The sequence below is a fragment of the Pongo pygmaeus genome, chromosome 2 (genome assembly GCF_028885625.2).
Source record: "Pongo pygmaeus isolate AG05252 chromosome 2, NHGRI_mPonPyg2-v2.0_pri, whole genome shotgun sequence".
In the NCBI taxonomy this organism is placed as follows: Eukaryota; Metazoa; Chordata; class Mammalia; order Primates; family Hominidae; genus Pongo; species Pongo pygmaeus.
The window spans coordinates 120,379,424-120,407,414 of record NC_085930.1 but is presented as its reverse complement, the minus strand read 5'-3'; the positions used below and the strand labels follow the sequence as shown (position 1 = coordinate 120,407,414).

General features: G+C 39.1%; 2 protein-coding genes and 1 non-coding gene across 5 annotated transcripts in view; 2 read left to right on the top strand and 1 right to left on the bottom strand.

Moving 5' to 3' along the window:
• FBXL2 (F-box and leucine rich repeat protein 2) overlaps window positions 1-20,811 on the top strand; it is a 131,532-nt gene extending 110,721 nt beyond the window's left edge. The window contains exon 16 of the transcript XR_008501775.2: window positions 16,122-20,811. The gene's annotated coding sequence lies outside the window, so the exon portion shown is untranslated. The remainder of the gene's footprint in view (window positions 1-16,121) is intronic.
• Window positions 1,259-27,991, bottom strand: part of UBP1 (upstream binding protein 1) — a 52,690-nt gene continuing 25,957 nt past the window's right edge. The window contains exons 4-16 of one of the 3 annotated variants that reach the window (XM_054483778.1): window positions 25,526-25,631; window positions 24,380-24,486; window positions 22,258-22,410; window positions 22,045-22,155; window positions 21,498-21,605; window positions 15,689-15,792; window positions 13,854-13,908; window positions 13,086-13,179; window positions 9,970-10,060; window positions 9,087-9,205; window positions 6,241-6,383; window positions 5,482-5,533; window positions 1,259-3,294 (exon numbers count right to left, since the gene is read on the bottom strand). In XM_054483778.1, the coding sequence (XP_054339753.1) occupies window positions 3,257-3,294; window positions 5,482-5,533; window positions 6,241-6,383; window positions 9,087-9,205; window positions 9,970-10,060; window positions 13,086-13,179; window positions 13,854-13,908; window positions 15,689-15,792; window positions 21,498-21,605; window positions 22,045-22,155; window positions 22,258-22,410; window positions 24,380-24,486; window positions 25,526-25,631 (1,281 nt within the window). In that variant the 3' untranslated portion in view covers window positions 1,259-3,256. Of the gene's footprint in view, window positions 3,295-5,481; window positions 5,534-6,240; window positions 6,384-9,086; window positions 9,206-9,669; window positions 9,804-9,969; window positions 10,061-13,085; window positions 13,180-13,853; window positions 13,909-15,688; window positions 15,793-21,497; window positions 21,606-22,044; window positions 22,156-22,257; window positions 22,411-24,379; window positions 24,487-25,525; window positions 25,632-27,991 lie in introns of those variants that run through there. The other 2 variants (XM_054483779.1, XR_008501774.2) reach the window with 2 other exon arrangements.
• Window positions 26,962-27,023, top strand: LOC129034393 (U7 small nuclear RNA). Its single transcript, XR_008501876.1, has one exon. It is a non-coding gene; the product is annotated as a U7 small nuclear RNA (small nuclear RNA).

Sequence of the window (27,991 nt, the reverse complement as noted above, 5' to 3'; positions counted from 1 at the left end):
ATTCTAGGAAGAGAAAGCACATATATATATATAATCTCCCCATAAATGGACTTAGCACGATTATCAGAGTAAGCATTAAAGTCATTTTATTGCCTTATGATATATTCCAGTATTCCTTGGTCTAAAAATTGTGTGGATACCATAGCAGTTACTTAAATATACATTTATACCCACTGTTGTGGAGATGGGGGAGGAGGACTGATGCAGGAAGCAACTTCAATAAATGAGCATATAACAGACTTACTTCAGTGATTATGAATTAGTTTCTATTAAAAAAATTAACTTAAGGCCGGCCATGGTGGCTCATGCCTATAATCCCAGCACTTGGGGAGGCCGAGGCGGGTGGATCACCTGAGGTCAGGAGTTTGAGACCAGCCTGGCCAACACAGTAAAACCCCATCTATCATCTATCTAATCTATCTCTACTGAAAATACAAAAATTAGCCGGGTGTGGTGCTGGGCACCTGTAATGTCAGCTACTCGGGAGGCTGAGGCAGGAGAAATGCTGGAACCCAGGAGGCGGAGGTGGCAGTGAGCCAAGATTGTGCCATTGCACTCCAGCCCAGGCGACAACAGTGAGACTCCGTCTCAAAACAAAAATTAAACGACCAGAGCCTTCTATACATGATTTCTTTTGAGCCGGGATACAACCAACCTATCACAGCTATTGGACTTGATGCTCAATGACCCCTGGCCTCATTTACAAAATAGGAGAACCTCTTGTAAGAAAAACAGGTTTGCAGGCCGGGCGCGGTGGCTCACGCCTGTAATCCCAGCACTTTGGGAGGCAGAGGCGGGCAGATCACGAGGTCAGGAGATCAAGACCATCCTGGCTAACACGGTGAAACCCCCCCCCTCTACTAAAAATACAAAGAAAATTAGCCAGGCGTAGTGGCGGGCGCCTGTAGTCCCAGCTACTCGGGAGGCTGAGGCAGAAGAATGGCGTGAACCCGGGAGGCGGAGCTTGCAGTGAGCCGAGATCGCGCCACTGCACTCCAGCCTGGGCGACAGAGCCCGACTCCGTCTCAAAAAAAAAAAAAAGAAAAGAAAATCAGGTTTGCTTCCTTTTAAAGTCTGGAACAGTTAATGGAATAATATATCCTCAGTTGCATCAGCTTTCAGAAAATGAAAAGGAAAAAACTATGAGCCTACCCTCTTATTACATTTAGACTGGCTCAGAACACACACAGGGAAACTCCTTGATTCTATGACATGAAGTGACAGTAGCAGGAACTGGGATTTTTAAATGAGACACACATTTGCAAAACAATCAGAAAACATTTATTATACTGAAATGTGTACATCCTACTATTAAAAAAACAAAGTAACAAATTTGCTGGTGCCAAAATTTATTTAGCCTGTTTCACTGGGACAAACTCATGTTCAATGCCACTCAGTATAATTTCAAGTCTGATAAGCGTCTAAGTATTTTTACCCCGTTTCTAAAACCTGATGAGGAATTCAAAATAAGCACACAGCATTAAATGACATTTATTGTTCCATAAATCTTGAGACCCAAAAAGGAATGCTAAATAGACAAGCAAAACTTTTAAAACAAGAGATAAACTCACTTCTTTCCCCAGTGACTGGTACAGAAAACACGTGGTCACACAAAAGCAAAGGGAAAAAGTCAGAAAGGAAAACTCTCTGCCTATAGGATCTATAGGAGTTACAGATATTTTCAAATCGATGATGAAAATAGATCGTGCTTCTTTGTAGCAAATAATTAACCCCCTTTATGAATAAAACATAAAATGTCAAAGCTTTTACCCACTGAAGTAGTTTGTCTTCTGGGAAAGATTGCAAACTCAAAATTACTCATTTCCTATTTTTTGCCTGAACACAATGAGGATCAAATAGTACATTCAAATCAGGACACCTGGGTATATGGACAGAGCTATCCTACAATTAAAATGGAATAGAAGTTAAAAAAAAAATTCAGTCCCCTACACCACAGGCCTCAAACATGCTTGCTGATGGATTCTGGAAAGGTTTTGGATGAAGGACGGAGATATGGGAAGGAAGTGAGAAAACAGTGGATTCCCTTTGAAAAGTATGCTAGCAGACAAGCATTTGGTTTTATGAAAGAGGCACTCTTATAGAGAAAGAAGCTATTATGTGGTGTATAAAAAGCCCCTAAATCATCACCAGAATGTCTATCCATGATTGTACTAAAGCTCAATATTTGAGAGGCTTAAGGGATTTGTATGGTATATTTTAGTGTTTGATTGATAACATCTAGTGTTTCCACAAAAAAATTCATCTTGTTCATAATGAAGATCCCTTAACACCTAGTCAGAAGCTATCAACAATAATACTTTCTCCCCCTACTTGGGTCACCTATTTCCAATGTCTGGGGTAGGGCTTTAAAAATGTTTAATAGGATGGTGGGGGTGGGGGGTTAGGGTGGGGGGTGGTCAGAGATGGAGGGAGAGAGGAAAGAAAACGAGAGAAAAACCACATGAGTTTAAAAGGCAAGGAATCTCCAAAAATGAAAACCAGAAACTAAAATGCTAAAAATGGAAGCAGAAGCAAAAAAGTTTTTCAATAAATCTGTGACAAAGCCAAAACACAAAAGTCTTTGTACCTATTAGGATTTACACTGATCCTCTCACCAAGGTACTCCTGATAATGCAGTTTGCTTCAAGCCCATCTTCCTGGCTTGGATCTTCTCCAATCTGGCATGATCATATCAAACGTACACCCTCAGACATGATTTCTTCCAAGAAGGTGCCAAGCCTCTTACCTGACCACCAACGGCCACATCAGCACAACACAACTCTCCGCATACAGATTCACTGCTGGCCCCACAACAGCGCTGTCCCCCATCTCCTCTCCAGGTCAGCATGAGGTTCAGGCAATAAAAAGCCAAACTGGCACAGAAAGGTAAATGCCCACAGTAAGTTTCTACATTCATTTCCAAACCGCATACAGTGTAAAAAGACAGCAAAGGCTGCTTCTAGGAACTGTATTTACTGGCCTCTGCCAGAGCAGCAGGCAGCTATGCCTGCAACCGTGGCCTCCAGAGCTGGATGCATGCTGTGCTGATGTGCTCACTCTCATGAGGATGCTTGGCTATGGCAGTGACAGTGAGGAGATTCACCTCTCATACAGCTCATTAGAAAGGTCATCTTGTGTTTTCAATATGAAACATTTCATATGGTAAAATCCAATCCCAAGACTTCTTGGATTCAGTCTTCACACACTTTTAAGCGTGACTATTTGGTACTGAATATAGTTCAGTCTATATAAGACATCACTTCAAAATTATGTGGATGCCATCACTATTTTCAGCTGCAGAAAAAGGAAAGACATTATTTCTTCAGTCAGGCTTAGGAAATTAAGCCTATTAAATGGAAAACTCCCTGCCAACTACAACCTCCCTTCCCAATTCAGAGGTTACCTTTAAATGATTCTAGAGAAACAAGCAGATTAACTTGCTCTAGCTCCTCTTCCCCCAAAAAACTTCATGTACACATTCCCTTTTTAGACATTCTGCGAAGCCTGGCCCACTATCAACGCCCCCATTCCAACACTGTCTGCCAGTTCTGGGGTAGGGGGACATCTATCAAGACACACAATAATAGTGCTGTCCATAAGGGGAGCAAGAGCTAGAAGCAGAACAGGTGAAATATACTGTGTCAGGGCAGAGGACCTGAGGGAGTAAATGCAAATGTGTACATCTACCTTTTCCAGAAAAATGTGAGCTACTCAGAGAGAGATTTCAAATATTTTAAAAATGTATCATTCCTTTTGCCTAGTGTTTCTCAGTAAATAGAAGCAATATAGGCATTCATAAAAAAATGATTTTTCTCATGACGACAAAGTTTGAAAAAAAAAAAGTCAATTGAGATTAGAGGGGAGATCCTATGATTTCTAATACCAAAAAATGTCTACTGGTTTCACAAAACAAAACTATGCAATTATAGTATGTGTCGTCTTTTCCAGACAATGCCAGTTATGCAAGGTAAAAACTGTACTGCTGTGAAAACAAAAGACTGAGCAGAAGGGTACTAGGCTAAAGATGTTTCTGAAAGAGTGAACCAGTTCAGAGTTAAAACTCAGCCTTGCAGGTAACCTGATGGCATATGCAACATGTGAGGCGCAAAATAAAATCAGTATTTCAGTAGTTTGGGGACACCTGACACACATGACATCTCCCTCTTCTAGGGGCAGCTTTGTGCTAAGACCGGATTTGGATCTTAGCTCACCTGACTTTTAAAACAGTCTATGAATGTATGATGTCTTCTCAAATAATTTTACATTTAGGAATCCCTCCTCTTTAAAGTTGAAGCCATCTAAGCCTGGTCCTGGCTCTCTTTTCATATTCTCTCCCTAAATGACTTTAACAACTTCTACAGCTTTGAGTCACTATTGATATGCTGAAGGCTTCCAAATTTACATCTCAAGCCCAGGCCGCTTATCTGAGCCCCAGACTGGTAATAGTCAACTGCCTACTGGACATTTCTACATATCCAAAATCAAACTCTTGGTTGATTTACCCCAACCATACTTACCTCTTCAATGAGATCACCATCTGCCCAGTTACTTTCCACAGAAAACCAGGTGTCAGAACTATTCCTCCCTCAAAAGTGGAGCCCACTGGGACCCTGTCTATAAACCTGTAAGATACCACCACCTTTCACCTGGATATCTCCTGCCTCGTTCTGCCACCTTCTCATCTGTCTCCACAGAGTTGTGAAAGTGAAAGAAAAATCTAGTCACATTACTACTCCTTTGTTTAAACAACTTCAGTGACAACCCAATGCATTTCAAGTAAATCCGAACTACCATCATCACCCGGTCTCCGCATGCCAGACCTGGCCTCCTGCTTTGATTCGCCCTGATCCGCTCGCCCTAACACACCGCATGGCAGCTACATGGCCCACTGCCAGGCTTTCCAAGAAGCCAGGTGTTGTCTTTGCACACAGCCCCACGTTGCCTGGGGATGCTAATCCAATGGCCAGCTCCTGCTTCTCATTCTTCAAGTCTCAGGATTAATGACACCTCCTCAGAGAAGCCTTGCCTTACAGTTTCATATTCCCCTCAACCCAGATCTCCCTTATCCATAAGTACCCCACACTTTCCTGTTCCTTCATGGCACTTAACATATTGGTAATTTTGTGTATCTCTTGGCCAATTTTGGTTTGCTTTCCCCAATAGGAGTTTCATGGATTCTGTTTTATTCAATAGATCCACTAAGCAACAGAAGCACGGTGTCTGACACAAAGTGCTCAGTAAGACGCTGGCTGAATGAATTGAGATTTTTTTTCCCAGTTATCTAGAAAGACTGACTCCTCTTCCTTATACGCTAATTTCTGTTACAACCACTAGAAATATTCTCGATTCATTTATCAAACTTTCTTCTTAAAATGAGTAAAGCAATCATTTTAAAGAATAAACACATGAGAGGCACTAATTAGAGGCACACACCATCTCTCATGATTCCACCATTTTAAGACACACACACATGCAAAGTACCTTTTACTGTGGAGAATAAAAAACAACTCTCATCTTGAAAATTCTGAACCATCTAGAAGGATAAAGTAAATGCGTAAGTACAATTAAGATCCAACTGTCACTTCTTAACTAAAAATGATTTTAAAACAGTAAATATTCTTCTCAAACAAACACAGGACTCAATGGCCAAAATGATAATTCATGAAGGCAGTGTGAGGCAGCAAAGATGCACATGTGCTGCACTGCCTTGTATTCACTATGCCTGTCCATAATGGTCCCTGAGAGACCTGGTCGGTCACCTATGTGACCCACAGGGGCACATTCCCTGCCAGCTCCAGTGGATGATGACTCGAACAAAAATTGCATAAAGTGCTCTTCTATTACTACTTGCTTGCCACCAATCACTAGGGGAAAAATTATATATCTTACATGTTTTTTAAAATTAGTCATCAAATAATAGACAAAAGGAAAACACATCCAGTAACTCACCTCATAAAAAGGGCCAAAGCCTGCCACTATCGCTAGAGTGCCCCAGTGATTGGCTGCATCCTAAAGGGCTAGGGGGAGGCTAAGCCAGTTTTCCTTGGCTTGTATTCCATATTATCACTAGGATGCCTGAAACTCTTGGTTATAAGTTCTTCCAAAGTGATTCCCAACTCTCTAAAAATGATTCTCATAAGTATTTTCAAAAGAGGTCAACAGAATTTTTCTACAGTTCTACAATTACATGTATAAAAGTAAATACCAGTCTGAAAAGGAAAAACAAATGATTTGATTTACCTGATCACTAACAAGAATGTGAATACCAGTGGGACCCTGTCTGTAAACCTGATTAATTTGGTGGAGAGGAATATTAAACACCAGCGCAAGTTTTCGAGCAACTTCTGAGGCAATCATTTCTTCCAAGTAGATTGCATGATAAACTGAAATTTAAAAAAAAAAAAAAAAAAAAAAGCATTTTAACAGTAATCTTTGATCTGTTTTCTGCCTGATCTATAGGATCTGTATGAAGGTCACACCTTTCAAAGTACCAAAAAAGTAAAAAAAATTTTAAATGGGAATAAACTATTTCTTTCCCCATCTTACTACCTTGAAATCTTGAACTACTAATCTAAAACATAAGAATACATTATTTATATCCACAAATATAATTTAATAAACATTAACAGAAATCCCTGGACAAAAAGATTTGAGATTTGAATTTTTCTTTATATTTTTATTCAATGAATATAGTTTCATGTATTCAAAATTTAAAAACAGGAATTGGCTGCAAATGGACATGGGGGATCTTCTTGAAATAATGGAACTCAAACTGAATTTTGACAATGGCTGCCAAACTCTAAATTTGCTAAAATACCATTATATACTTACAATGGGAGGACTTTATGGTATGTAAATTATGCCTGAAGAAAGCTGTTTTTAAAAATAATATATACTTCATGTATTTCTAGCAATATACAAAAAGAACCCTAAAAGAGTCATAGTTGTTTTTGTTTTTTTTTTTTTTTTGAGACAGTGTCCTTTTTTGTTGCCCAGGCTGGAGTGCAGTGGCACAATCACAGCTCACTGTAGCCTCTGCCTCCCAGGCTCAAGCAATCCTCCCACCTCAGCCTCCTAAGTAGCTGGGACTATGGCAGAGGCACACGCCACCATGCCTGGCTGCTTATTATTATTATTATTCTTCTTCTTAGTAGTAGTAGTAGAGACAGGGTTTCACCATGTTGCCCAAGCTGTCTCAAACTCCTGGGCTCACGCAGTCTGCCCAGTTAGGCCTCCCAAAGTGCTGGGATTACAGGCGTGAGCCATCACACCCAGTTAAGCGTTATAGTTTTTGATCCAGTAATCCTACTACTAGGAATTTATCCTAAGGAATAAAAGCTATCTGTATATGCCCCTCCCCCACAAAAAATTTTAAATAAAAGATACTATATGAAAAGCTAATATAAACAATGAAGTGTGATGCTTCCTTACAGAAAGGCCCAGTCACATTCCATCCAGTGTTCTGCATTTTTGCTACACAGAACTTATCAGCAGACATCTGCACAGTGCACATCTGTAGTGAGTCTCACTCTTGTAGGTCCTGCTCAATTACTGATTAAAGCCAGACATGGATCAGGAATATCATTACTGAGAACTTTACTTCCCCAAACAAGGGGTTTGTAAGTATAGAAACCCAGAATTTTCCATTACATAAAAGTTGGAACTAAAATTACAGTAAGAATATAGAAATGATCTAGAGCAGGGGTCACCAAACCATAGCCCATATGGGCCAATTCCTGCCCTCCACTTGTGTTTTTGTTTTTTTTTTTTTTTTAAATAAAGTTTTACTGGAACAGCCTTATCTACAATTTATATATTGTCTATGGCTATTTTAGCACAACGATCAGAGTTGAATGTGAGAGACCCTATGTATGGTCTAAAGAGATGGAAATATTTACTACCTGACCTTTTACAGAAAAAGTTTGCTGATTATGGGAAAATATCCAATATTTCCCCATATCCCTCCACAAACACTCATGTTTGAGGATATACCTTCCAAAATATTATAATCTTGGCCATATCTAAGTGATGTATATAAGCTCTTGATGATACATGGAGATCTCCTTTAAATTTTTATCCTTTAAGAATCTGTATACTTAATCTCAAAATTCAGAGCTTTTGAAGTCAAAATAATACCAAATAGAAAAGTTCACAATAGTGATGCTATCCTTCCAGTTTTTCAGTAAAATTCAAACCACAAAACATTTTTCAGAGCTCTACCTATTATTAGGGCAAATAACTGCATCTCTGAATGCCATTAACATCTTTTTTTTTTAAAGTTCTGAGCGTGTTGCCTTTGTTCTACTTCAGAGTACAGAAAGAAGGAAATATTACCATATATCCATACTATAAATGAGAAAATATATGCCTTGTAAAATGCTTGCTTTTTTTAAGGGCCATATTTAGAGGTGAGATGAGGGAGATGCCAAGATTATCTCTGTCCTAATCCAGCACTATACCGTACAATTAAATGCTCAGGATGAGAAGCCCTCCCAAGATAATGTACTGTGTATTATTATTTACAATAACATAAAAACACGGCACCAGACTCGCCACACACAAGGTGCACAATGCTGGCCGAACACCTGTCAGTGACAAGTCCACACACTTAGGACTATTACACGCATGCACTGTTGCACATATGTTATGCTCTAAGAGTTTTCCCCATATCTAGTCAGGAAAATTGAAAAACAAAAAAGGAAAGAAAAAACCTCCTGCTTTTTTGTTAAGCTGCCAGTGTTACATTCATCATTTCAGTAAATCTGACAAAAAAAAAAAAAAAAAAAAAAGCCAGAACTCAATGCATTCAAGCTAGTTTTTCCACTTGTTAGATATTTCCGGCATGAAGGGCCACATGAAAAGAGACCCATAGTGTGGCTGCAATAACTGAGAAAGAATGCCAGTTTCCTCTTCTCCCATGGACTTGACCCTAGAGCTGCCACCTCTCATTGCTGTCAAGGCTCCCACATGAGCAACTTGGCATTCCTAACACAGCAAGAGTTCTCCAAAGCCTGCTCAATCAAGTCCTTCCCATTTCTGTCTGACAGTCTCAGAAGTGACAGAATTGAGATGCCCTCAATACCTACCATAGGGTGCCCCACTGCCATTCTCGCTTGCACTGCTTGCAGCTTGCTGCTGCCCTTGCAGCACTGTGCTGCTTGGCTGCTCCCGGCAGACATAGATGGTTAAACGGGGCCTAACCGACCTGAAATCAGAAGATGCCACTGATGAGCCTGGGAGAGAAAGCTGCCTTACACATGTACACATATGACAACTACAGGAATCTAAGTTCTATTTCCTTATGAGAACTTTATAATGTTATTTTGTTATACAAAATAATTTACTAATAAAAATATAAAAACCACACACCTCACACCAACTATCACAGGTGGTCTAATATGATGATCCAGACTCTAAACCATTGAGATGGTCTGTCAGATGCTGGTAAATTTAAGTTTCAAGATTAAGTCAGCAAATTAAAAATCAGTAATATTCAATTTTAATGGAATTCTCACACCACAAGTATAGAAAGAGCAATGATAGTAAATGGTTCTTACAAGCCAGCACAATTTACAGTTTCTGTCATTTTAATTCACAATTAGTTTACATTTTTAATAACTGTTTAGTAATAGTCATGACCTTGAAAACCATAGATTCTGTATAGCTCACCTAAATTAGAAGTTTTGTTTTCTTGGCAACAAACCCAGTCGTCTTCAAGAAATCAGTACTGCCCATGTGCATTTCTACCAGTCTTACAGTCTACCTCTGCCCTCATCAGTGCCTGCATCATATCTGGGCCTGCCCTGAAGGTGTACACAAAACAGTCTTCTTGTGAGCACAATGCTGCCAATGCTCGACGGCGCACACAGGCACACACGCCAACCTAGCGTGGAAACACATTCTGCCCAAATTCCCCACACGAAGAAAGGTACATTCTTATTTCAAGCAAAACAGTTCACAATATTTTACCTTGACTTCAGTGAATTATAGAGCCGAATTCCATCGGCTGCACCACAAATTTGAACTAAATCCTCCTTTGTCAGTTTTAATAAGTCGGCACCTAGAGAAGAGCAAAAATATTTTTCTCAAATAAATGGAAAAAGAACAGAACTGCTTTACAGGCATCTGTCTTCATGCAGTCCAATGTCCTTCAAAATAATCACAGATATCCTGAATACACACACACACACGAACAATACAAGAAGACAAACAGACACCTGTCCTTCAGAGCCAAGGAAAATACTGGCTTTTCCATGTCCTGTATCAAGAAGGAGCTTAGAAGCCCCGAGGCCGATGAATCAAATCAATGAGAGCAGGGCCTAAAGAACTCTTCCCGATATAGGATTTCACTCATCTACCTTATTTAGTGACTGGGTTGTGGCTATGTGAAGAAACATGATTCTAACCCACCCCACAGAAACAAACCCTGAGATCACCCAGGCCAGTCAATCTTTAATTTTACAAAAAAGGAAATGGAAGTCCAGAGTTTGTGGGACTTGCCTAAAGTCTGTAAGAGTTGGTAGCTGAACTAGGACTGGGCCTCTTTATACTGAAACGTGCAATGTAAAGTCAAACATTTTATGACATAAACAACTCTGTCACAGCAGCCAATTTTAACAGAAGAATGGCAGAGAATCACACATTATACCCTAAGATTTCCCCCAAGCACATCCTACTTACGATGTCATTTACAAGTGTAAATGTCTCTCTATACAGGTTTCCTATAGCACTACCTAGAGAAGCAGTGTTTGACACTTTTAAAAATTCTATCTGAACTCCCTTCGCTTACCATACAAGAAAAAAACCTTAGGTTTAAGTATATAAAAGCCATACCTGAGTACACACACACCATGAACTACTACTCAATATTTCAAGCATAAATGATATGGCATCTAGGATTTGCTTTGAAATACAACAAAAGGCAGGAGAGGAAATAGTGGAGAGCAAGACTGACCAAATGCTGGTAGTTTTTGAAGCTAGGAGATGGCTGCATGGCAGTTCATCATATTCTCTCTACTTTTTAATGTCTGAATGTATCCATAATCTTTTGTTTTATTCTCTAACAGCCAGGATACAGTTTATTGGGGGAATTAAGATGAACTTTGGGATGAAGGCTTGACTTCCATATGATAAATAGCCACTTACATATGTAGAAGATAATGGAGTCATCTTTCTATTTTTTAAAGGCTTAAATGCAATAGGCTACTAAATTTCTAGTCTGTAAAACAAATAAAGATCAGAGAAGCACATCTCCCATGAGACATGAGCATTAATAGAGTCATTTTATAGTCAGGTAAGCAGAGAGGCTCTCTTTCATCTCTCTACTAGTGCTTACTACATGCACCTCACAGTTGTGACCAGAGAGTACTGTGTATGTGTGTGCACACCCTTAACCCCTACAGAGAACTGGACAGATAACTGCAATGTACAACCCTTCCTGAAATGTGAATGCCCACAAGCATCAGAGCAAGAAGACTCACTGTCCTCCTCACCATGCTACTGTCAGTGCTGTGACTCAGGAGATGTGCCCAAAGGGTACCATGGCTAGCTCCTCGCCCACTTTCTTGGAAGAAGCCCCCAGGATAAGGAAAAGGCAGAAGGCCACGCCATGTGATCACTGCTCACAGCGAAAGGGATTAAAACTCACCAGACAGAAACATGGATTTGCCTGATGTAACAGGAGTAACATGGGGCCTCCTTCAGTTCCAAATGTCGGCGCTTTTTCTATATGCTATGCTTTTCATCTGCCTTCCATACAACAGTGCAAGACAAACCCCAGCTCCCTGACCCTGAAATTTTACAATTTCTAGTTTTTCACACATAAAAGGCTTTACTTAATCATATAAAAATGTAGTCCCCAGCTAGCAAATGACTTCCATCTGGAACTTTAAAGAGACAAAGAACTATACGGGGAATACCTACTCATTGCACAAACATTACAATACGTGGCATAGTAAGAAACCATGTTCTTTGCAAAATCAAGCTTTTCTTCAGGCTGAGTGTGTGCACACACAAGTTGTGTCCTCTTAAAGGGATTCATAAAGTTGTGTTTTAATGGCCCTACTGCACTGCAGGTGAAGGAAAGCTAACTACCACTTTACTGTGATCCAGCACTTCTCAGGATGCTTGGCCAGGACATGTTACTAGGTGGTCATGTCGGAAAAGAGTCCCAGAGCCAAATATATTTGGGAAATGCTACCTCTGCCCCACCTGTCATTATCTATTACTGTCCCTCTAAACAGGTCTCCTATAGCACTACCTGGAGAAGCAGTGCTTGATACCTTTTAAAATTCCTTCTTAACATTCCCTTAGCTTACTTCACACATAAGTATATAAAAACTGTAATTGAGTACACTCAGACTATGAAACACTACTTAGCAATAAAAAGGATTAAACTACTGATAAACACAACAACTTAGGTGGCCATTATGCTAGTGAAAAAAAGCCAATCTCAAAAGGCTATATATACTATATGATTGCATTTATATAACATTCTCAAAATGACAAAATTATAGACAGAATATAAAGTGGTTGCCAAGGATTAGGGATGGTGGGGGAAGGGTGTGGGTGTGACTCTAAAGGGGTAGCAGGAGGGAGATCCTTGTAGTGATGGCATAATTCTGTATCTTAATTGTGGTGGTGGTTACAAATATCTATACCATAACATACGTTGTGCCAATGTCAGTTTTGCTATTGTACTATAATTATGTGAGAAACGGAGTGAAGAGTACACCGAAACATCACTGTACTAGCTCTGTAACTTACTGTAAAACAAATATTATTTCAAAATAAAGTTAAAATGAAAAAAACTCATGTAAAACTATATACACATACACACAAATGAGGACACGTAAGTCTGGTAAAACTGCTGACTGAACCAATGTCAACTGCCTGGCTTCAATAGCATATAATAAAAATACAAGATATTCCTATTGGGGGATAAATATAAAGAACTCCTCTGTACATTTTTCTTTGCAACTTCCTATCTATAGTTATTTCAAAATTTTAAAAATATAAAGTTAATAAAAGCACAGAAACAAAAACAAAACATTCTCATGCACAGATACACACACACATACACATACCTGAAAAATTAGAGAACAGTCTTGTGTAGGAAGAGAATCTGTTTTTGAGCAGCCATTGCTGTGTTTCCTGGATCGTAGCTGAAGGCTGAATTTGCTGTTAACAATGAAAATGAACATAAATAAAAGGAACCATTCAAACTTAGAACATTTAAGCAAAACACAGAAAGCCTCGGAGTTTGAAGTAAAAAACACCCAAAAAGAGCATGAGTCTGACTCCAGCAACCCAAATAATGATGCAGGCCCTTGTCAGAAACTTAAACATGATACACAATGGGATGCTATTCAGCCATAAAAAAAGAGAAAAATCATGCTGCTGCTAATGAAATCATCTTTTGCAGCAACACGGACAACATGAACATTTCATTGTCTTAAGTCAAATAAGCCAGGCACAGAAAGACTTATATTCTCACTTATATGTGGGAGCTAAAAAAATTTGAACACATGAAGGTAGAGAGTGGAAAAATAGGTAACAGAGACTGGGAAGAATGGGTGAGGGAGAAGAGAGAGGATGAGAAGAACCGGATTAAAGGGTACAAACAAACATACAATAAAATAGGAGTAAATTCAGTATTTCATAGCAGAGTAGGATGACTATACCTAAAAGTACTCTACTCAGGTGATGGACACCCTAAATATCCTGACTTGATTACCACACATTATATAAATGTAACAAAACTTCTCACCTACTCCATACATTTGCACAAAAACCAAAACTTTAAAATGTAGGACCCTGAAAGCATCAGATAGTTTTAGGAGAAAGATACTTACTTCACCAGAGGCCTGTGAAGCTCCATCTCCCTGATGATTTGGGGAAGAAGAATTGCTGGGGAGAAAGGAGAAATAAAGAAATGATGATTTTTATAATACATATATGTTTTAATCAAGGCATTAAACGCTGTTGCATTGTAACTATGCAAATTTCAAGTAAGGCAACAGTGGGAGACAGCTATGAAAGTCTGCAACAAAATGCAAGCGCAACAGCTTAGGGTGTGGACGTGATGACGAAATTAAGACACAGAAGACTGTGTCTTAATTTGTGCCTTCTTCATCTGTACTGGTAAGAAATTCAAGTTTTGTGAAACAAAAGGGCTTCTCCAATTATCTTCAGGGATGCCAAGGAAAATGAAGGATACACATTAATTTTTAAAAGTTAGGGGAAAAAATATGAAACATCAAATTAGATAAATAGTTGAAAATAATTGCAAAAAAAATGAGCTACAAGAAATAGTATAATGATCCTAAGCAAAAATATAAAATGATACTCCTTTAAGTAATACATATATCCAAGATTGATGAGGGTGAATTTCAAGAGAACAAAAGAAATTAACTTGTACCACTATCCTTGTGCTTCTAAGTAAAATGAAATGAAAAACAGCTCCAGAGGGAATAGGGCTACCTTCTGGCTCTTGAGCACCAACTCCTTTCTTAGCCCCCGTGCCTCAATTGCTTAGGTTTATTATCTTGATTATTTATATCCTTTCTACCCATAAGAACTTAAGCTCCTTCAGACAGGGGTCTGTCTGTTTGGTCACTAATGTATCGGAACACTTAGAACAGTGCTAGGAACACAATGAGTTCTCGAGTCTACTAGGGAGTACATAAACTTATAGCTCACCTTTAAAGCCATAATCATTTTCTAAGATTATTCAGACCGGACTGACTAGGAAACTATTCTAAGTCCTCACACATGGTAACCTACTGGTCCTCTCGTCACTCCTCTAAGTTTCTGAGTCCAAGGGTCTTTTTCTACTCTTAAAGCATAATAGCCTACATGACAACAAGCTGCCTTCTCAGTTTATCCATCTCCTCAGAGGGAGAGCACATTTTTGCTTGCTTTCTCATCAGACCTTGTCAGCATGACCGGAGAACCTTTTCCTTTGTGGTCTTAGCTTTCATAATTTTCCTCCCCAACAAGAAACTTCCTAAAAATAGGGAACTTCTGATGCGAACTACTCTGCCTTAGTTCTGCAGCAAAGCCCTAGAATGGAAAGCCTCCATGGGGTACTGCTGTACCTTCAAGATGCCCCAAATGCAGTCTCCTGCTCCCACCCTGAGCTCACTCTAGACTCTTGCCAGTCAAGGCTGGATAACAGAATAAAGAGTCCACCATTTCCATTTCTAAAACCACAGCAAATCTGTAGAAACCGAAAGGTCTTCCTTTAAAGATTCAATTAAAAAAACAGCGTATCTATTGGGAGAGAAAAGAAATACTGCAGAAAATAAGCCATTTGATATAAGCATTACAGACAAGTGAATGAACTTAGTAATAAACTCACTTTGTCTCTCTCTCTTTACCTATAGACACTGTTAATGTTGTCTTTAATCTTACAAAGAATATATCTTGGCTATTATCTTGAAAATGGCCCCTTGTCTACAATTACTGTAGTTATGACTATGTAAGGCACAAGGGGCTCGGAGTAAAAAAGGCTGGTAGGTGAAGAAAAGACAATGATTGTCCTCTGCCACCAAGATACAGGATACTTCCCCTTACTGTTTCCTTCAGGTACAATACAAACAAAAGGCTGCTGTACATGGAGAGATGGGGAAATGAAGGCACATGAGCATTAGTTAGCTGCAGGCACACGATCACACAAACTAGATACCTGTCTGGGACACTGCAAGTGCTCTGCTGTGGGGAGGTGAAAGTGGGCGCTGGGGAAGGGCTGTTATTCACATAGGCTGTGGGGGCATCGGGCCACGGAGAACACTAAGGACAGAAACAGAAATAAATTAATGATATGCTTTTAAAATATGTGGAAGAAATATTTTTGTAATTCACTCACTAGCCAAATGCAAGATTATAAAATGCAAGACAGCTGACATTTATCAAGCAACCTCACAGACACATGTCAAATTTACTTCTGTGTGGCAAAGAAAAGTTTTACCTGCTGTGTGCGTCTAGACACTGATTAATCTTAGAGAAGACCTAAAGTGATGACAGCAGCAAAAATTTATAAAGGCATTTAAAATATATGCTTAAGCATAATTGCTTTGAAGAGCTTTCTCCTCCCTCTTTACCAGTATCCTCTTTATCAGTTTCCCAACAGGCACCTATCAAGATTTAAGAATGGCGAAGACAAGAAAGGATTTATAAGCAACATCTGACATCACGTGGTGACCTGAAACATGGCTCTGACCTAGTTAGTGCTCCTTGTGCCCTCTTCCCTAATGAGCAGCCTCACCAGTACCCATTTGCTTCTTTGATACCTCTAAAGGCTAATAATCCTCAAGACAGACCAGACAGGCCCAGCATCAAAATACATCAACTGTGTACAGTACTACATCTATCCATCTGTCTGTCTGTCTGTCTATCTATCTATCTATCTTTCTTTTATATTTTCTGGAAGGTGGTGAACTTTAATATTTTCCAGCTCCAGGCAAAATTCTGACCAGAAACAGAACAAAGACACGGAGATACACTATTACAATTAGGAGGTTGAAAAAGTCAAAGTCAAAAGCATGCTAAGCATGCCAGAGTAATCTCAAATACAAGTCTTCAGACTTGAGATACAGACATCACATGGTGTGATTTCACTTTACAGGTATTCTTTCTAAAAACCAATGGATCTGAGGACTCAGTTTCAAGGGTCCCCTTTTATAATCATCCTTCTCTCACTTTACACAAGAAAGGCATCACATCTAACTATAGCCCTGGGGTTTAAGACTCTCCCAGGCTGGACACGGTGACTCACGCCCCTCATCCCAGCGCTTTGCAATGCCAAGGCGGGAGCCCAGGATAGCCCAGGATAGCTTGAGCCCAGGAGTTCAAGACCAGCCTGGGCAACACAGTGAGACCCTGTTTCTACCAAAAAATAAAAACAATAAAATAAATATAATGAGGCTGGGCGCGGTGGCTCACGCCTGTAATCCCAGCACTCTGGGAGGCTGAGGCGGGTGGATCACGAGGTCAGGAGATTGAGACCATCCTGGCTAACATGGTGAAACCCCGTCTCTACTAAAAATACAAAAACTTAGCTGGGCGTAGTGGCATGTGCCCGTAATCTCAGCTACTCAGGAGGCTGAGGCAGGAGAATCGCTTGAACCTGGGAGGTGGAGGTTGCAGTGAGCTGAGATCATGCCATTATACTCCAGCCTGGGTGACAGAGCGAGACTCCATCTCAAAAAAAATGAAAATAGATAAATAAGTAAATATAATGAAGAAAGACTCTTCCAAAGCCAAGCTAAAGATACTAGGATTAAAAAAAAAAAGAAAAAATAGCCAGGTGTGGTGGTGCACACCTGTAGTCACAGCTACTTGGGAGTCTGAGACAGGAGAATTGCTTGAATCTGGGAAGGGGAGGCTGCAGTGAGCCATGACTACACCACTGAACTCCAGCTTGGGTAACAGAGTGAGACCCCCATCTTGAAAAAAAGGAAAGGAAAAGTACATAACTCTAATGATTAAGTTTTTCTGTAAGTCAGGTGATTTTCAATTATTTGCTATCAAAATAATTCAGGAGGACCTATTGTCAACTGACATATATTGAAATAATCTAGTAGATCACACAAAAATGTCCCTGGGATTTTTGACAGATGATTCAAAAGGACTTCCAGGACCTGAATGACACTGCTGAAAGAAAAATTAAAACAAAATTTCTCATATCTATAAAATTCTAGAAGTTATATTCTATCCTGTCTCATCATTCAATATGCATTTCCAATAATATTTCTATTTTTACATTTAATAAATATTCATCAAAATCTGTAGGATTTGTTGTTCTGATAAATTGGTACTAATAAGAAGTTTTAAATATCTTGACTGAGTTAAGAGGCTATGGTCACAGCAAATTTTAAAAATTAAATTTCAATTTATGTAAATTTGTTGTAATTTTTTTAGGGTGATCATTTAAAAATTTCAGTTTCATCATTTGAAGCCTCAGGAAGAAAAAATAAAAATCAATAAGAAAAAAATTTTTAAAGATGTTCAGGCATAAAACTATGTCATATTAGGATAAAATTTAAGGGGAGTGAAATAGAAACATGAGACCAAGAAGGAAGTAAAATTTTGGATTTAATGAATTTTTTGAATGAACAACAGCAGTGGTCAAACCGCCATGGCATTTAGATTCCACAGGATGCACTTCCAGAGTAATGTCACAGTTTTATCTTAAATTGTAAATGCAAATCACCACCACGCCAGAACACTGCCTCCTTTGCAGCTATTTAAATTTATGATGAAAAAACTTTATGATGAAAACTTTCAGATGTCGATCTGGAAAGGTGCAAGTATATCCTTTTTCAAAATTCTCTTGAGGCAAGGCATGGTGGCTCATGCCTATAATCCCAGCACTTTCGGAGGCCAAGGTGGGAGGATCATTCTGAGGCCAGGAGTTGGAGATCAGCCTGAGGAACACAGCGAGAACCTGTCTCAAGTGTCTTGCATCACTTGAGCCAAGGAGTTTGAGGTTGCAGTGAACTTTGATCACACTACTGCACTCCAGGCCCAGGTGACTGGGCAAGACACTGTCTCTAAAAAAATTTAAAAATTATTTTGAGTAGGTAAGTGTCAAGACCACTTGGTGTAATGGAGCTAAGAAACTGTGAAGCACAATGAGGGCAGAAATTAAGTCTCACCAATGGCTACAGGGGCTTAAAATGCTTGGTCTGACATCCATCAAGCAATGGATACATGGAAAATAATCTCAACTACCCAATTATGTATCCCCTTAAAAAAGAAAAATGATTGCAGACTTATTACTTCTATTATCAGTCAGCTTTCAAAAAAGAAATCTAATCTAGCTGGAGAGCTCTGAATAAACTTATTGCATGGCATAGCAACTCTGCTATAAATTACATTTTACACAACAATGCCCATTCTTTTAAAATTAGGGCCTTTTAAGCCAGGTGTGATGGCACACACACACACCTGTGGTCCAACTACTCAGAAGTCTGAGGCAGGAGGACTGCTTGAGGAGTTTGAGGTCAGCCTTGGCAATACAGTGAAAGCCCATCTCAAAAAAATAAATAAATAAACAACTAAAAAACTAGACCCTTCTTTTTCTTTCCACCTTACAAAGTATCACCTCCTCAGTTTACACTGTTTGATGAACCCAAGACCCTGTGAGCTGACTAGCAAATCTAATCATGGGTATCACACACTGTCACCTCACCTCTACTATCTGAAAGATTTTCCTGCTACAACATCCCCCTGCACATATAAAACATAATACAGCATAACATACACGTATAAATAATGTAAACCATTTAATATTAAAAGTATCAAGTCTCTCTAAACTTTTGGTAATTATTGCCAGCCATTTGAAGAAATGAAGCCATCAAAATGCTTCAAGTTAGCATGGCAGAGTAATGTAGAAACACCAAGTTTACCAAAACTCCATAAATACCCATTTTGCTTTTAGATATTTAGATTCTTCTAACATTCGATAAGCGAGCAATGGTGCAGTGCCTATGCTCCTGAATTCATAACGGCGCTAGCAATGCCTGGCCTGGGCTCATAGTTATGGTTTCGGTATACTGTGAACACAGTCCCTCCCCAGGTAAAGAATGATCACCCATTTTAGGCTGTAGAAATTGGCAGTCATAATTTGAGCCAATCATATACAGCTCAGAGATGAAGACCAACAGACACACTAAGAGTTTTGTTGTACAGCATCTCCTGGTAACCAACAGTAGTGACTATTCAGTGTGCGACCATTTCATTCGGCATCTTTTCGACTCTAACAGTAAGTCTGGATATCCCTTTTTACTGAAAGCCAATTGTAACTAGCCAAAAACTCTATGAAATGTTGGCCTTCCTTTGTAGGAATTTGAAGAAACATGAAATTCTGCAAACTTTCTCTTTTAAGGGATCAATCTGTACCCTGCTTTTTTAAAAACAGGTTTTCAAGATGAGCTCTAACCACCCCTAGAAGCATCTGAACAAAATCAAATACAGCCAGGGCAGTAAGCAATACATGAGGAAGATGTGAAATCCCAGGCCAGTGAACTGCTGACGTTTTGCATACTTTAGACTTGAGTTAAGAATCATTAAGAATTTACCAACAGTTTTCCCATCTTCAGATTATCTCTGGGCTATAATGAATTTCTTTTATTTAGGAATTACCAGAACCCACTTCTTTATTAGTTAAATGGTTTATAACAGGAGAGGAAAAGTGAGTTGCCAGAATCCCCCGCAAAGAAGTTTACTAAGAACCACTGGTGGGTCTTCAGCTGAGAAATCAGAAGAAGATTAAAAACAAAATTGCTGGGGCGGCTGTTTTAGGAAAGAATATACAGCTGTTTTAACAATCTTTGATTCGATTTAAAAAAAAAAAAAAAAAGCCCAGTTAAAGAAAATGTGACGTGTGCTTCCAGTGGCACTAGGATGAGTACAATTTCAGTTTCATTGCATAGAGAAGCATTAAAACATTTTTATTCGATACTATAATTGGAAATGAGTTTCTTGTGATAGTGCTTGTGACAGTAACATTCAAAGTCTACATTTAACCACAGTAATTGTGATATGTGTAAGAATGAAAAATCCTCTGGTACTTTAATAGTGCAAAGACTGCAACAGTGAATACAGCAGTCATGAATACATATGATGACAATTATTTTAAATGATTCTTTAATGTTCTGTGTTTATATTTACTGAAGGTATGTAGCTGATGTAAGTTTGCAAAAGCAGGATCATCCTTTGTGGACTAATAGATGAAGAGTCATGTCATAAAATAAAGATTTGCTATACTTAACTGGACAAAGCACATATTCAACCAGATGCCCCCTGACTGCATATTGCGGGGGACCCAGGTCTAGGTGTAGCAAGGTACACTACTTTGGCCTGAAGCATTAATTCACAATGCAACTGCCAAGAAGAAACATGAATCCCATCAGAGTTTTTTTTTTTCTACCAGTGCTGCCAAACAGGCTCTTAGAAGCATAGACAGACACACATTTTTATACTACATGCAGAAAAATGTGACAAAGAACTGCACGTGTTAATGTCAAGCTTGCTGCCATCATCTAACTGTCCACAAAATTTTCTTATCAAGTATACACATGAGAAAGCAAGACCCTTTTCAGTTACACAAAAATAATAGCTAATTTACTAAAGAAAGTATTTTCAATTCATTTCAGTGCTCTTGAAGGAGGTGTGTGTGTGAAGGAGAGAGAGGGAGGGAAGGAGGAAGGGAAGGAGTCAGGGAGGGAATACATATCTCTGAGTGTCTTTTCTTCCCTCCAAAACCACCCAATATGGTCAACATTGTTTTTTGCTTTGTTTTAAAGTGTTAGATTTAGGAAATTTTCCTCAGTGAGGAACAAACAGAAGCAGGAAGTCTAAACAAAAGCAAATTGAATCAAGACATGGACATCAAAAACAATTTTGGCTTTACTTTGTGGTGGAAGTTGGTCCTATATCTAACACTGCACAAGGTTTCTTGCACAATGAAAAGAGAAGCAGAAGTCCCTTACACTGCCTCGCTTTGCCAGAGAATCACCGTAGTCTGCTGGCAAAGTCCGCTTGCTGGACTTTTTCTGCTCATGTTCAACTGCATCTTCAATTATAGGCTCAAGCCTCATCTGGACAAACACCAAAGATTGGGATCAATGTCTTTTCATTATACAAAGAAAGATCTAACACCCTGTTTCATGTCTCTTCAGTCCAATTAAACAAATGCATGACTAACAGGATTCAAAGTTAAAAAAAAATGCAAAACCCCAGCAGTGACAAAAATTGGACTTTCTAGGCCCCAACTTAAGTCTCTTGCCAACTTCAAAGTTTTTAAGGTCTGTTTCTAAGACCTCATTGGGATTTCAGCATCTTCATTTAAGATCCCACCCAGGAAACAGTCTATCAAAATCCCCAAATTTAAATATTTTCCCCAGAAATTTCACAGAGAATAACATGTCAAACTGCCACCCAATCTTCCCCAACCCTTTTGTAGCAAAACTCATCTTAGAAATAGACTAATATGCAACCTTTGCTTCTCTTCCAAAACCAAATGCTGTATTACATTACCTCTGTGAGGATTGTGGTATCATAGGACGGCTGATACTTTTCTTTTTCATGAGCTGTTCTCTTCTCCATCTTCTCTCGGTCAGTTTTTTGTTTCCTGTCTGCACCTTTAGGCTTAAAAACAAAGTATACTATTTCATCCATCAGGCTGCAGACATACAGCTTTACAGGCAAAACTGAGCCTTAATTATGGAAAACCCAGGTTCTCTGTCTTACCTTAAAAACTTTGATTTGGCAGCTAGCTGAGTGTAGATGATCTGTGTATTCTCCATTTTCATTCTGCTTAAAGGTGTCAACCTGGATCCTAAAGGGCACTCCCTTTTCACCTCCGTGCTTCCGTGGAGTAAATTCTGTGCTAATGCAGTGTACCTATAAAACGATTCAGGATGAAATGGATTCAAAGACCTTCCACTGGTTATTTTTCGATTTTGTTCCCTCTTGAGTGACCTGACACCACTATAAATTCAAGATCCTTTAAAATGAACTCATCACACGTATTAGCCAAATTATCTACGAACCTAATTGTTTTTAAGATATGGCTTCCCTTTCACAAATCCAACTGAGCCTCTCCAGACTTTCTGAGCTCTTGCCCATCACAATGCCTCTCCTCTAATGCAGGACTTGGCTCCAATCAGGGGTACAACACTACAGTAGCTTCCTATGTATACTGCCCACCTCTACCTTGGACTGTCTGCTAATCTCAGACCCAGGGTACTAAGCCCGGTTCAATCCACAGCAATCTTCACCTCATTGTTTAGAGCTTCTGTTGTTTGCCCTCTACTGCCATTACCCCTGCTCTACCCAGCCAACCATCTTACTGCCGTTCCTACTGATACCAGTTTGTGATACTTTGCCTGGGGAAATTTTACAGTCCAGAAAACCCACTACCCACCCTATTCTGTATCCATCTAAACTCTTTGGTCATTCAGGATCCAGAGGGCAATACTTATCTTCCACCACTCCTGCCCTGTCTCCTAATAACCACCCTGGATAACAGCCTTAGAGTTTCACACAGAGTTAACAGCAAGACCTTGGTCATTTCTGACTGCTGCACATCCCCCTCTTCTAATGACTCACTATTAAAACTGATCTCTGCAATATGACAACACAACCTGATATGTAAAGCCAGGTCTTGTATCACTTTGATTTACTACATAACTAGTTGCCTTATAGACAAACACCAACAGTATGAGTTTACATCAATATTCGATGGATATAAACCATGCCCCCAGGGATTAACTGATGGAGAATAATATTGGTAGAATACCAAAATGCAAAATACAAATGATTTTTTACAGTTCATGCAAAGCATAGCTTATGAAGGCTGGTCAGCAAGTAAGTGGTTTTCCTTTTCTATATATTACCTACCTGGTAGTTTAAATTCCACCACATACAAATTTGAACATTCTGGGTATTAGAATTACTATTTTTTTAAAACACAGAATAATGATATTATAGTTACTTTTTAAAACTCATCTCTTAGAGACATGATATTTATGGATGAAATGGTATGTCTGAAACTTGCTTTAAAGTACTCTAACAGGCTGGGCATGGTGGCTCACACCTGTAATCCCAGCACTTTAGGAGGACAAGGAAGGTGGATCACTTGAGGTCAGGAGCTCAAGGCCAGTCTGGCCAACATGGTGAAACCCCCATCTCTACTAAAAATACAAAAAGCAGCCAGGCACTGTGGTGCACACCTGTAATCCCAGCTACTCGGGAGGCTGAGAGATGAGAAGAGCTCGAATCTGGGAGGCGGGGATTGCAGTGAGCCGAGATCATGCCACTGTACTCCAGCCTGGGTGACAGAATGAAACTCCATCTCAAAAAAAAAAAAAAAAAAAAAAAGTGCTCCAACAATAACTAAAAGGGGGCGGAAACTACTCAAAACTGCTAAAGCCAGGTGATGGTTACATGGACAATTAGTCATCATTATTATCCTATTTGTAGAGGTTTGAATTTTTCAGTATTAGAATGTTTTTAAAATAATGCTAGAAGGAATTTTAAAACCTCAACCTTTTTTCAATCATATCCTTTTAAATAGCAGCTTTTGTTCAAGAGAAATACATCTCATGAAAAATAGACATTTTCATTATTGGGACTACTAGTGGTAAAAATAACATTTGAATAGTACTTTACATATCATAGAATGTCTTCATATATGTTAGTTTAAAATAGGATGAACTTACTAGATTAAACCTAACTATGTATATAGAAAGACACTACAACATAGTTTATAAATAGACATTTAAAGGAAATGATACTGTATCAAAAATTCAATCCTACCATGACCTAAATAACTAGGTTAATAAGCTTCTAATAATGTAAAAATCCAAACCTGAATGAAAGCAGAGGTGCGTTTTGCTGGGTCCCACAGAAATTCAACCGCATTTAACTGGCTTGGATTCGTCCTTGTGTCAATTATTCCCACAGACATTGGAATATCTATGTTTTAAAAAGAAGTTACATAAAAACTCATCCACTTTAAATAACTTAAAAACTTACAACTTACTATATTATGTTCTAATGAAATAACTGTAACTGCTTTGAACTCTGTCCTTCAGTGGTCTCCATGATCAACTTCTTCAACATCAAAACCCACCCTAAATGAGTATCATAGTTTCCCCTACCATGGTTTGTATTTCATTTTTTTTTTAAGAATATGATAAGGCTGAGCGCGGTGGCTCACGTAATCCCAGCACTTTGGGAGGCCAAGGCAGGCATATAACCTGAGGTCAGGAGTTTGAGACCAGCCTGGCCAACATGGTGAAACCCTGTCTCTACTAAAAATACAAAAATTAGCCAGACACATTGGCACATGCCTGTAGTCCCAGCTATTCAAAAGGCTGAGGCACAAGAATCGCTTGAACCCGGGAGGCGGAGGTTGCAGTGAGCCAAGATTGCGCCACTGCACTCCAGCCTGGGCGACAGAGCAAAACTCCGTCTCAAAAAAAAAAAAAAAAAAGATAGATGGTTTACAATTAAATGGTTTCAAAATCATAAAATTCCGGGTTCACATTAGTTCAGCACCAAAAAGCTACTTGACGTTTTAACTATAAAACAACTCTCTCGGTTCTTTATAATACAAGGATGGGGAAAAAAATAAAAAGAAAAAAATGTATACATACATACATATATATGTATGTGTGTGTGTATGTATATATAGAAAACAACTCTCAAGACACAAGATCCTAGACAGGCATGGTGGCGAGCGCCTGCAATCCCAGCTACTCAGGAGGCTAAGGCAGGAAAATCACTTGAAGACGGGAGGTAGAGGTTGCAGTGAGCCAAGACTGTGCCACTGCACTTTATCCTGGGCGAGAGAGCAAGGCTCTGTCTCAAAAAAAAATTAAAAAAAAAAAGACACAAAATCCACAAACACCAAAACTTTCCCCACACAAGTAATTCATGATGCCAACACAACACATTACTGGCCATAGCTACAATGCCCTCATCTCCATGGTCTTTTGATCACTGTCTATACCTAAATCAAGAAGTCTGTCTCCTGGGCGATTCCACTTCCATCCTTCAAGTTGCTGATGCTCTGTGTATTGTAGCCGTCTGTCATGGAATACAACCCTTATGATGCTCTGTGGAGTAAGTGAGGAAAATGAGTACTTTTAAACTGCTCCAGCTAAAATGCAGGACCATTTCTACTTTTTATGTGTTAACCTGTAGCAGTAGAACCTACACAACTAGATTGTTTTAAACATTCTGTAAGTGAACTCTTTTGCCCTTGGATACCTGGATTATGGTACAATTATTTGGTGCAAAGAATTATAACTCAAAAATTAAAATTATAAATAGAATGGTAACTTAGGTATTGATTTTATAAAATAATTTGCTATTGCAATTCAAAATTAAGGTTCTTCCCACTAAAACTAATGAGCAAGAATTACATTCCTATAAAGAAAATACCAGATGCACACAGGAGTTATTAAAAATGAAAAGATGGAGACAGAGAAACCCAGGCACAATGGTAAAACTTTAATTTAAAATAACAGTTAACAATTGAGTTTTTTTGGCTGGGCGTGGTGGCTCACACCTGTAATCCCAGCACTTTGGGAGGCTGAGGCAGGCGGATCACGAAGTCAGGAGATTGGGACCATTCTGGCTAACACGGTGAAACCCCATCTCTACTAAAAATACAAAAAATTAGCCAGGCATGGTGGTGGGCGCCTGTAGTACCAGCTACTTGGGAGGCAGAGGCAGAAGAATGGTGTGAACCCGGGAGGCAGAGCTTGCAGTGAGCCGAGTTCGCACCACTGCACTCCAGCCTGGGTGACAGAGCGAGACTCCATCTCAAAAAAAAAAAAAAAAAAAAAAAATTGAGTTTTTAAAAAAAAGAACTGGCAAAAAACAAAAATCCAACACACTGCCCACTGCCTTGAAAAAGAGAACTTAGGCCAGGTGCGGTGGGGCTCATGCCTGTAATCCCAGCAGCCAATTAAAAGTAGCAATTTTTTTCTTTGAGATAGTTAAAGAGTACCATGTGGGAGAAATTTATAGGGCTCAGTGGCTGCTTTATTCCCATCTTCCTCACCTGCACCCACACCTTCAGGGCCTGTCCAAGCAATTACCCAGCACCCACTTCACACCATCACCTGACCAGAGCAAAACTCTCATAGTGATGGTGCATAGGCTAGTGGTGGCCCCTAAGACACCAATGCCAGTGGTTCACATTTGCTAAACAGCTCGTCTCCAGAAAAGTACAGCACAGAAAATATCACAATTCTAATTGTTCCATATTCAGTAAGAACCATACTAAATACACATATTCAGATGAAAACAGTATTAGAATACAGGTATTAGACTTCAGAGCTTTACTAAGCCCCATTCTAGAAGGTCAGACTAAAATACTAAAGAAGATAAAAGGAGGACCAAAGTTAGGAAATTACAAGATATATAAGAAAAATTCTAGCATTATATAGCTCTTTTACAATTTGTCTAGCAGGTTTTCCAGTTTCTACCAGAAAACCCTACCCAAAAAAGAACAGAAAGGAAAAAAGAAAGGAATGAAGAGGAAGGGAGGAAGGGAAAGAAAGAGAGGGAGGAGGGCGGAAGAGAGGGAGGAGGGCGGGAGAGAGGAAAGGAACTTCTTACATGAAACAGGGAGAAAATCTCATTATCTGAAAGTTCTCCCTAAAAGGAGATTGACTGCATTTTCAGAACTAGCAACATGTGATGGGGCCCTAACAATAAGACTAAAAGAAAAAAACAGGACAAAAAAAGACGAAAACAGAACAATCAGAGAAAGCACATTGCTAAATATGTTCCGCACATTCAAGAAGTTCCAAAGCACCTTCGCAAACCTATCACTTAATCCCCAAGGTTCCCTCCCAAATTTAAGTAGTATAGTCGAAGATCCTAGGGCCAGTAAATAAAACTCTAGAAATCTGAAGCATATTTTAGGGATTCTCTAGCTAAAAAAAAGATGTAATTTCCAAGAAATTCATCCTGCAGTCTTTGGTAGTAGCAGACAGTAGCTCTTAATCCCAGACAAGCTTACAGAATATAACTGGATGCCTGGCACATCCACCAAAAATCACACAGCTGGCTTATCAAACAGACGATGAAGCCAATGTAAAATGCTTTAAAAATTACCCCTCTTCAATCAGTGGGCTAAATATTTAGATACTGATGCCTTCAGAATAAGTAACCTTGTCTAGGTGGAATATACTAGTGTTATGTCAGCAAAACATTCACTGTGCATTTATAAGTTAATGGTTTTACTACTAACAGTAGTTCATTATGTCATAATGAGGTGTCATTTTTCCCTTAATTTATTTGCTTGCATTAATTTTGTACATTAAATGTTTTTACGTTTTAATTTGGAAGTAAATACAAGGAAGGTGAACTTAAAGCAGTCATACAACTTTACCCTGCCATCCCAAGTTAATCTAACAGGTATTTTAACCAGCTTGCCAAAATATTTTAAACATTAGGTATC